General features: G+C 51.0%; 1 protein-coding gene across 1 annotated transcript; it reads right to left on the minus strand.

Moving 5' to 3' along the window:
- Positions 1 to 380: 380 nt before the first annotated feature.
- EI90DRAFT_3018132 (uncharacterized protein) lies at positions 381 to 1,080 on the minus strand (the record flags this gene model as incomplete). Its single annotated transcript, XM_039057194.1, has 3 exons — positions 381 to 419; positions 479 to 973; positions 1,024 to 1,080. 3 exons carry the CDS (start codon positions 1,078 to 1,080, stop codon positions 381 to 383), a joined length of 591 nt encoding a protein of 196 aa, XP_038913491.1.
- Positions 1,081 to 10,898: the final 9,818 nt, after the last annotated feature.

The following is a 10,898-nucleotide window of genomic DNA, read 5'->3' on the forward strand; positions in this document are numbered from 1 at the left end:
AAGAGGTTGCCACAAACTCTGAAGCACAAATCCAGCCTATGTCCAGCACCAAACCCGCACGGTCAGAACTATACACTCGCAGCAATTGGAGCATTTGTTCAAGTCTCATGCGTGTTAAGTCATCAAAATTTGATTTTTTATGACCAGGGCCATTCCGGCGGGGTCGAACAATTTCACTGAGCCTTTCAGCAGATTCTTTTGCAGCCTCTCTGGATGGAGCGGCAACGAATGAGTGGGAGTGATACTGAGTTGGCAAAGGATCTTTGGGGTAAGTCTCTGATGTGATGGGGATGGGTGTTTCGGATGGGTTGATGGGAGTGTCTGGATAGGGAGTACTGGTGCACGTTGATTCTGAGGCATCATCTGTTCCAGGATTGATGTTATCTGGAGTTGGGTGATTGGAACCATTGAGATCTTGGCTAGTTATTTCACGCATACTCAGCAGAGAGTCATCAGAGTCGGCATCCGAGTCGCTGACAACAATCGGGTCTGGGGTACTGGAGTTGGATTTGTGGGGAGGGCGAAAGAAATCATGTATGGTGCGTTTTTTTTGGTCAGCTTTGGTTTTCTTAGCCATCTCTTGCACTTTCTGCATAACAATGCGTTGTTTGGCAGCATGACGGCGTCGGGTCCGCTCTGAAGGAGTCCCGTTGATTGTTGTTCCGGCATACTGAACCTTATTCCCCACAATCGCACCCCGCTCATGTATTAGATGGGATAGGACCTTTTGAGCCTGACACATGCGCTCAAACAGCGGGATTTTTGATAGCCGTTCAGAGGTGTTGTCGGAGTTTTCATCCAAATCATCGGCATCAAACTCGCTCTGATCACTGTCACTTTCCAGCTCAATGTCGAAATCACAAACATCGGAGTCACTGCAACCCAAGGTGTTGTTTTCGGTGGGAATGGACAAGTGTATCACAGCAGGAGTGCATCGATGCGCGGGTTCAGGTGCATTACTGGCCAGTTTTCTCTGAAAAAAAAATCAGAAATAATGGATTTTTTGACTAGATAGCACATCACCTTCTTGGAGTACTCTCCAAGGTTATTTGCGCGACGGCGCTTTCTCTGTACCGGCATGAACACGATGTATGGAGGGAAAAGGGAATGAACAAAGTGGTTTCCTTTTTTGGATTCGGCAGTTTCCTCAATTTAATTATACTCAGCCCATTGCGGCCAACCTGAAGTCCGTTCATTTTTTTTAATTGCAGAATTCACGTCGGGGTGGAAAGATATTCTTGATTCTGATGCTCAGAAGTATTTTGCTCCTCATTTGACAATAACAATAAATATTTAAATTTGCACACCGAGAAGTCATAAAGTGGTATCATTTCTACAATTTCTCAGTTCTACATTTGCCTCAAAAGTGCAGTATCAGGGATGAGGTGGGGTGCGAGTTGTGCCATGATTTGCTTCCGGATAGTGACGACTTATGAACGTCGTCTATCTTAGAACGGGCGGAAACGGACGACTCCGGAGTGGAATCGGAGACTTAGCGTGGAGGGACCTTGGCCTCAGCGACTCAAGCGGAGCGCTGTGCCATTGCTGTTTGTCCATTTGGTCCTTAATTTCACAGTAGGTGAGCAGGAAGTCTCTTGGGGGCATTTCAGGTCGATTTCGGACTAAACCAAAACGAGTATGTACAAGCGCCGATATATATAATGGAAGGGGCAAAAGCACAAGGAGGACAAAGGGTAACCGAATCGGAACGAAGACGTCCGAACGGGAACAAAGGGTAGAAGAAGCGGAGAGGTACCGAAGGTCATAAGGCAGGACCTGTGATACATCCGAAAGGAGGTAGGGAGGGCGAGGCCCAGAGGGGCAGGAGGATGAGGGGAAGTGGGGATGATGACTAACTGGCTAGAATAGAAAGAAGCAGTAGTCCAAATAGGGATGAGGGGAAAATGCGAGAAATACATTACAAGCGGCGAGAGGGCCGAAGGTGATCCGTGAAGCTCGGGGGTTGCGGAGCTTACGGAGGTTACGGAGGCGGGGTTGAAAGTCCGAGGGATATTGGCAATGGTGTTTACGTAGTATTAGGTCACCAATGCAATGGACTAAGACCGAGGTGGAGTCAAAGTCCGAGGTAGGGACTATGACGGAGGCTCGGAGTAAGGTACGAGCGGTGTCTGAGTGCGAAGTACGGAACAATGGTGGAAGGTCGTAACTTGGCGGAAGGGTGGCGGAGGAGTAGCAGAGGGAGGAGAGAGGGGAAAGGTAAGGGAGAAGGAGTGGCGGAAAGAAGAGTAGTCAGGTCCGAAGGTGAGTATCGGAGCGGACGGAGATAGGGTCGGAGATGTAAGGAGGAGGTGTGTTGCCAGGACCGAGGGTGAGTATCGGAACGGCAGCGGTAGGTTATGACTCCGGAGGTGAAGAGGGTGGAGGTCCGGAAGTCGGGTCGGGGTCGGGGTCGGGTATGCACGGATATGACAGGGCACACCCACCTGACCCTGCGCCGCACTGCCCTACTCCGCTTTCCCCGCTATCACCCCCCGTCCCTCCTTCCTCACTTTCCCCTCTTCTCTCTATTTCTATTCTATGGTCGACTTCCCTTTTCTCCATGTACCACTATGTACCTAACCCCGCTCCCCTGATCGCTGCACGTGCCGCGCACACTCCTCCCTACTGAGCGGCCACCTCCGGGGTCTCCCGCGGAGACACCCGGGGAGACGCAGCTGTGTGCGGAGATGACGTGGCTTCTCCCACGTGACCCTGACCGCATGTATATAATAGCGCCTGGGGTGGGAACAGAAGAAGCAGCCTTCTTCTCAACTTCCCACTTCAGCCTAAGTGGTCGGGGACGCTCACCCCGCGATGGGATCACCGCTACGCATAGCCGATACCTGTCCCGTCAAGTCCCTCATGCCGGGACCTTGCCGCTTTCGGAGTTGTCCCTGACAGAGAGGAAGTTGAGGTCAGTAACTTGAGTCCAGGCAAGCGATGGCTTTGGGGGATTCATTGTGGCAACCAGGGTGTTATACTTCTGGAGCGTTGACTGCAGTGACTTGCCTTGCTTGGCGACCAGTGCGGATATCTGCTGCCGGGCCTTGTAGTCTACAGCAAATGTGAGTAGTAGTTGTGTTTTTTTTTTTGTTTAAGGAAAATGGAATGCGACACTCACCTGTTTTTGGCAAACCAATTTTCTCAAGCTCAAGGTGATGTGATATAGATCACTGCTCAAGCTCATCTAAAAGCCGGTGGTAGTCTCGGTGTTGACAAAGAGCTATCGCTTCAAGATGCTGGGAGGAATCGGGGGTCCAGGGGAGAGCAAGCGATGATCTGGCCTTGATGGCATTGACAGCTGAACGAGCAGCTTCGAGGGATTCATTTGCTTGAGCTCAGTGCTGCCCGATTTGACCAAGTGATCCTGGGGGGGCGGAAACTTGCCAATAATACACTGTTGCTCTAGAATAGAAAGTTGTATAAGCTTAGCAGTTAACTTAGCAAGTAATACGAAGCACTTGGCACATTCAAGATACTCAACAGCTTCCAAATAATCGATCTTGACTTTCTTGTCAGCAGGTTCGGATTGAAGTGATAAGATATAATCTCGTTCCTCAGCTAGCCACTGTGGACAGTCCCAGTCAGGTTTGAAGTCTGGGGACAATTGCTTCATATCCTCAAGCTCTTTCTTGCTGTCAGCAATGATCCTCTGAGCAGATTTGAAGTTACTCAGGAGAAAATCACCTATCAATGCAGTTGAAATATTCAAGATAGGGAGGCTCACCTAGCTTTTTGTACTTGGTTTCTGTCAGAATCTGGAATATTGTCGGAGTCGGACAAACTGTCAGAAGATGGATGGAAGAGGGATTGGGTTCTGTCTGAGCTGAGGTTGGAGGTGATGCAGAGGTCTGTTGGAGCGCATGCGCGGATATGCGGGCGGAAATGTGCGGCGTGTCCGGAAACGCTGTTCAAGGTTAGCAGAGTGGGATCATGGCCTCAGCGACTCAGGTGGAGCGCTGTGCCCTGAGCTTGACATTTGGGGGAGATCCCGTATTTACAAACTGACACTTACAGCGGACTTCAAACAAGACTTGCGGGCAGAGCGGACCTGTAGGAGGAGTGTGGACTCCACGAGCACGGACTCAGAGGGGGGAAGCCCCCTTTGCAGAAGGAGGGACTCAGACCAGACAGGGGGGGTACTCTAGTTGATTTCAGACTAAGGTCCCCGAAAGTATTTACAGGATATAAATAGGCAGGAGGGAAACACAGAAGGACCGGTCAGTCCGGTGCGGTCCGGCATGGAAATAAGCGGGGATTGTCAAACTGAATGAAGGACAAGAGCCTGGGAAATGGGAGGTAATGAAGTAAACAAAAGCGGATCAAGTGCCAATATTGACAGGTAATAAGAAGTGCATCAGCATGTGGATCAAGTGCCAATATTGGCAAGTTAAGCAAATGAATGGATGAACAATATAGGCACTCGGCAAGGAATGAATGGTATGCTGCTGAGTGACAAGATAGCCAGAGAAAAGTGGAGGTCAGCACACGGTGCTGATACAAGTCCGCAAATAAGCGGGGTCAGTGCGGTGCCGACACAAGTCCATGAAGGGACATGGAAATCAGTGCGGTGCTGACAAGTCCGCAACAGAGGGTGGTCCATCAGTGCTGTCACAAACAAGGGCAGCATGATGGCCAGCAAGGTCGGAGGGGAGTGTTGGCCTGACCACAGGGTGTGGAGGGAAACCAGGAGTGGCAGAGGTCCAGAGGGTGTGGAGGTGGGCAGAGGTACAGATGCAGGTGGAGGTCCGGATGCAGGCAGAAGTCCGGATGCAGGTGGAGGTCTGGATGCAGTGCATGGTTGATAGGGCAGGGGGCCAGACATCGGATTGGGGGCTGGTTAGATTGGGTTTCGGGTCGGCAGATTCACCTATCGGCATCGATTTGCCGCTGACGGAGCCCCGGGATTTGTTGGTCGTGACAGTTTCATCCCATTTGGAGAAGTGGATATGAATGCGAAGGTGATGGTAGTATGGAGAAGCATGACGAATGATGGCTGCAAGAGCATTGCTTTCTGAATAAACCCATTCGTTTGCCATCTTCTATGCCAGCACCTTTCTGTAAGCTAATAAGAAAGTCCAGCTGGCAGGCCCTGTGGTGAGTGGCACCATGAAAAGAACCGGTGCAACACCTGAAATTGGCTTCTTTGACCAAATCCCCAATGGGCAACTTCAATAAAGTTGCAGAGAATGTACACCCAATATCATAAGCGAACAAGATGTTCTTGCCGAATGTGTGTATGAGCTTCTCAGCAGAAGCCAGAGGATATTTTGCTCTGATGGGTATCAGTTGTAACACAAACATCAGGGGTAGCAACGTACAACTCTCCACTTTGAACCATGTTGAGAAGGAATTGGACAATTCCATGCTGACAAACAACTGAAAAGATTCCAGTTTCATCCATAACTTGCAGAGCCCCAGCTTTCGATTTTGATGGCATTGGTCACACATCCTTCCAAGCAAGGCAAGCATCCGATATTGATGAATCCTTGTTTGACTATAAGACAAAGTCAGTGGACATTGTAGAATATGGGAGCTGTAAAGGATACACTTATTTGACTCAAAGCACCCTGTTGTGAATGCTTTTGAGCACTAGTGAACCGATCTACATCTTCCCGAGTGATGTAGTAATCACTGATAAACACACGCACATCCCCCTCAAAGTGATGATGAAGTCATGATAGAGATGTATTCCCATCACCAGTCACGATAAATTGGATTGGAAGCTCTGGCAAATAACATCATCACAATACTATCTATGATGAGTGCCAAGGTACTTACTCTGTGATGGCAAGCAGGGCACAAATTCTTGAGCCGGTAATCCGGTGTGTTGTGTTGCAGCTTCTGATGGACCATAGCACATAATCAGGACAGAATGCAGTAGAAGACCTCGAAGGTGAGTGAAATTTGAGTTCGTAAGTGAGGCTGGAATATGGTCTAATGTTTTGAATCAGCAAACGATGGGCCACAGAGTATAAACATAATATGCATCCCTTGTGCATATCAGCAAGCAATCGAGAAAAATTTTGCATACTGAAATTTGGTGCTGCATGGAAGAGCGATTGGAGTAGCTCAAGTGTTCGTAGGGAAAACGCAATTTTGGGTTCTGTTGGTGTTGAAGGAAGATACCCCACATGTAAGAGTGCATGTGCACGGTTTTCTATCTGTTATGGATACGGAGCCTCCAACGACCATATCTGTCGCATAGTCAAAGACTTCTCCTCTCTATCGCTCCCCCTCTTTCCCCCTTTCGTCCTCTATCCCGATACCCCACCCTCCTTACTCGTTCTACCCCTTCCCCCCTTACCATTTGTAGATAGTCACACGTCTTGTACGGAAACCGCCGAAGGCGGTTCCCGCTAACTAACAACTGCTCTCCAACTGTCTTGTGTGTTGTCTTCTGTAACAACCCTCCCTGTGACTCAACTGAACCCATGTGACTGTACAACTCTCAACATGTCTTATAAGTCTGGTTATATCAAGTCCTCTAACGGCCCTCGCCATGAGAACTCGAGGTCACGAGTCGAAGACTCTCGACATGTGTATCATCCTATGGAATCTGTACCCTACAGGTCCTCATCACTCCGCTCTCCCCCCAGTGCTCGACATACAACTAGCCGCCCATCCACTGTCTGTTCCCTCCTTTGTCAGTCATCATGTTTCCCTGCCAATGGTATGTTCCCTTTGGGAATTCCAAGTCACCAAAGGCCCTGTTAGTCAATCCTCATTGCACGCTTATGATATCAACCCGCTACCGGTACGTTTGCACTGTGAACACCAAGTACCCGATGGCAGCTATACAAAGTTCTCACCCATCTCACAAGTCGCAACCTCGCACACGGTACACCCCATTGAGGAGCACCAAGTACCCATGGCTGACCTGTCCGTCCTGGCATCTCCAACTACCTACCATCAATCCCTTAATAGCTCACTACATCACCAATCACGATCGATGGGAATTCGATCGTCCACTCCCAGGCAAGACTGGGATCACTCATCGATTACATATCCCATTATGGTACAGACTAGATACGACCTTCGTCATCCCACTATAAGAACAGATCGAGGAATGGGGATTTTCCCCCATCCCCATAACATTGGTGCCCCAACCCCAGTGCGAGAAATTCGCACCATGCCACCAAAGATGGTGTCCCTGTTGGGAGATGAACCAGTCACCCTGGTCCAAGTGACACATGAATTGTATCCTCCTTCCCGCCCCACAAGGATCAGTCAGTTGGATCGTAGATCCAACTCAAGAGATACCTCGCCAGTAGGCGAAGATGTGCATTCCTCGCCCGGTGCATTCCTAAGACAACAAGCTCTCAGGCAAGTCATCGAAGCTCTTGGAGAGTTTGAAGGTGGAATTTTTGAGGATTTGAATAACTACATGAAATGCATATGAAATTGGCGCCATCTCGCTCCTGCTGATCTCGAGAAAGAGTCTGTTGGAGCCGGTCTCGAAGGAGAGCCTTTGAGATATCGACTAGGGACTGTCTGGTGGGTCGAGCTAACCGACCTGCTCATGAAAATTACCGAGTTCACCCAGCTAGCCACCAAGGCCAACTTAGCCACAGGTGATTTCATAGTGGATCCCCAAGGCGACCTCACCCTGATATTCACCATAAGAGGATGGTCGTCACCCAAGGAGTTCAGCATTGCATGGAACTTCCTAGACCAGCGTTTCAACTCCTTCGAAAAACATTTCGATGCCATCAAGAAAGCTGCTTGTCCTTCATGAGAATTTGACGAGTCGCGCATGAGTGGACTCAGATTGGTGAATGTCTCGCCTGCCAAGTTTACGGATCCTGGGCAAGTCAAGGAGGCGTGGTCGACCGAAATGCGACCCACTCGTCAACCTGAAGCCCTCCCATCGGGATGGACCACTTTTGAGGATCTCATATCTCCTGCTGAAGAGACCACTTTCGTTTGTAAACACACCCAACCGTCCAGGGCCTTCCCAGTGCCCAGACCAAGTATTAATGTCGCTGCAGGGATGCTGCCCAGAGATGAACCCTCGAGGCTGTTTGTCACAATTCGTCGAGAGACCAACACCTTCAAGAACCCCAAGGAAAACGTGGGTTACACAGAATTTGTGAGAGGTTTGAAGGTCGGAAGGAAGACAGAGCTGGGACCTGTCAAGGATAGACTTGATCCCAACAATCGTAGACCCGAACCCCCCATGTTCCTCTCCATCTGGCAAATGAAGGACCCATTGGATCCAGAGATCCAGATCATGATCCAAGACAACCGCCTCTCGACCCCTGGCAGCCGCCACCACGAGGTGTGGGTCCACCACCCCCATCAGGACCACCGCCTCCACCTGGACCACCTCCTCCGCCCGGTGGGGCTCCATACCTGGGGTACATTCTACCCGTCAGATACCCTGGGGCACCGCCCCCTCCCCCGCCTCCCGGACCTGGAGCGTTGGCAGCGCCTCAGCAGAATCCTGGATACAGACCTCCTCCTCTCGACCGTACGTGTGAGGCCCCGGCCCATGTCTATATTCCGCCCACAACATCAGTTGATGTTGTGTTGTGTAATAATTATGTCGCAACGCTAATTTAGCGTCGCGGAAGCTTCTCTATTTATTTGTGCCGAGAATGTATAAGATTGTATATAAACCCTCGGGGTAGCTGTAAAAGGCGGATTAGCCTTTACTTCTACCCCGTCAATATACAGCCAAATCAAGCGTATACTTAGACGGACTACTGAGGCCTGAGGCGAACGGGGGAACGGAACGTTACCGTCCCCAAACTAGTAGGATAACCTTTCAGTACGCAACCTTATGTGGATCGCAAATATACAACGTCAGACTTCCCAGAGTTTGATGGTTCAATCGACAGCTATATAATGTGGTGCTGTCAGAGACCAGGGTCGAGACAAAGGAATGTCTCCGTAACGGGGGGCTTCGGCCTCAGCGACTTCTGCCAAGAGCGCTGTGCCTAGTGACACGTCCGTGCCCTAACTTACTGACTGGCAATTAGAACCTAGGGGGGTAACTCTAGTTGATTTTTCTACTGGGGCGTAACCTATGTACAAGTGGGATATATATATGGTTACAGTGGAGATGGTTCCGCAATTGGCGGAGCCAAACGGAGCGGAGCTAACGGGGTTTAACATTAGCCGACTGAATATTACCGACGAGTCGGTTCGCGGGGTTAGCGGAAAGGCAGGCGATAACCCAGAAACGGAAAGGAGGGATAGGCCCGAAGGTGGGCTCTGCAGGGCAGGCAAGTGTATTGCCCAGCGGAGGCGGGGGTGCGCTAGCGGACGTCAGAGCTGTCCGGAAGTCTTCGGGGCTCCGTACTTAGGGAGGCGTAGGTAATAAATTGAAATGAGGGGGTGGTGACCATCGAGGGGTACCAAGAGGATTGCGGAATAACGGGGGCTCCGAGGTTAGTGAGGGAGGAGCGGAGTTGGAACGGAGGGATCGGAGGGATCGGAAGTCGATGGCCGGGGATGGATATGACAGGTGCAGCCTATGTCGGAACCTGGCCAGGCACTCACCTGCTTTCGCCCAACAAATGACCCATGTACTTCCTGATCATTTCAAGGGTGCTCTGGCAGACTGGTGGTCGACTGTACCGGTCGCTGACAAGTTGTATTTTACCACCAATTGGGAAGATTTACACAGATATGTGCTGCATTTCTTCTTAACACCTGCCTTCCTCGACAAGATTCGAGATCAATTCCACGCTTGCAGGTACCGTAAGGGTGAGAGGTACTCTAAGGAGTTGTCACAGCCGTGCATTCCGGCCCGTTAGCCGCCCGTCCCGATGCCGCCCGAGCCCATCCCCGCTATGCGAGTGTGAGTGCGAGCCCCAACCTCAGCCCTATCCTCCCTGAGGACTCCCTGCTCACTTCCTGGCCGACTCCCCCACAGCCACACCAACCTTCCTGCCCTGAGTCCGCCTCCGGCACCGTGCCCAGCGCGACTCCCCTACCCTGCCCACTTGGCCCCTAAAGGGCTGCTATCATCCCCGTGCCCGACTCCAGCCCAACTCCGAGTCCAGTGCCGCTACGATACCATCGCTGCTATCGCGGCCCTACACTCTTTCCTTTATTTATCTGTTATTGTTTGTTTTGACCCTCGGTCATTGCCGGCCGCTATGCGGCCAACCCCGCCCCTTCTTCTTGTTTGCTTCCGGACCCTTCGGCCTCCGGCCCGGGTCCGCTTCCATTCATTTCTTCCTCCTATATATATCCTGTATGATACTTTATTGTACCTTAGCTCTAATATCGATGTGACCACGACCCCCAAGTCCTGACCCCAACAAGGCAACCCCAGTAAGTCCAAAATGAGGGCCAAGAGACAACTAGGGGGCACAGCGCTCCTTTAGAGTCGCTGAGGCCAAATGCCCTACCCTCGGGCCTTGTCTGAGGCATCGCGGCCATCGCGGCCTATAGCAGCCCGCAATGGCGACCCTCGGTGCCGACCCCGGATCAGTGTCTAACAGGAGTCCCCACATGACTTCGCGACTCACAAACTACGACTCTTGCACATCCTATATCCACTTGCCAATGTTCCCGGACCAGAGGTCTTGAGGGGCGAGGCCCAAAGACTTCTAGAAGACATCCCGAAAGGATGGTGGGCCCACCTCAACATCGATCAGGTCAACACAGCCAAAGAACTCTTATGGCTGACTAAACTTAAGCATGACAAATTAGTAGCCAGCGACGAGTTCAGTATCAATGCTTTAGTGAACCGAGTTGCCTGCATTAATTTGGAGAGGAATAAACGCGGAGGAGAAAGCGTCGCCATCGCGTCCGGGAGCCAGACCTACCCTACAAGCGACTTTAAGTCATGGAAGAAACCGCCCAGACCGTGTTGACACTGTAGAAGTGCGAACCATTGGGACAACGACTGTCCCCCTAGGAAGGCTGATAGAGCCAGGAAC

The sequence above is a fragment of the Cantharellus anzutake genome, assembly GCF_015039405.1.
Source record: "Cantharellus anzutake strain C23 chromosome Unknown EI90scaffold_41, whole genome shotgun sequence".
NCBI lineage: Eukaryota > Fungi > Basidiomycota > Agaricomycetes > Cantharellales > Hydnaceae > Cantharellus > Cantharellus anzutake.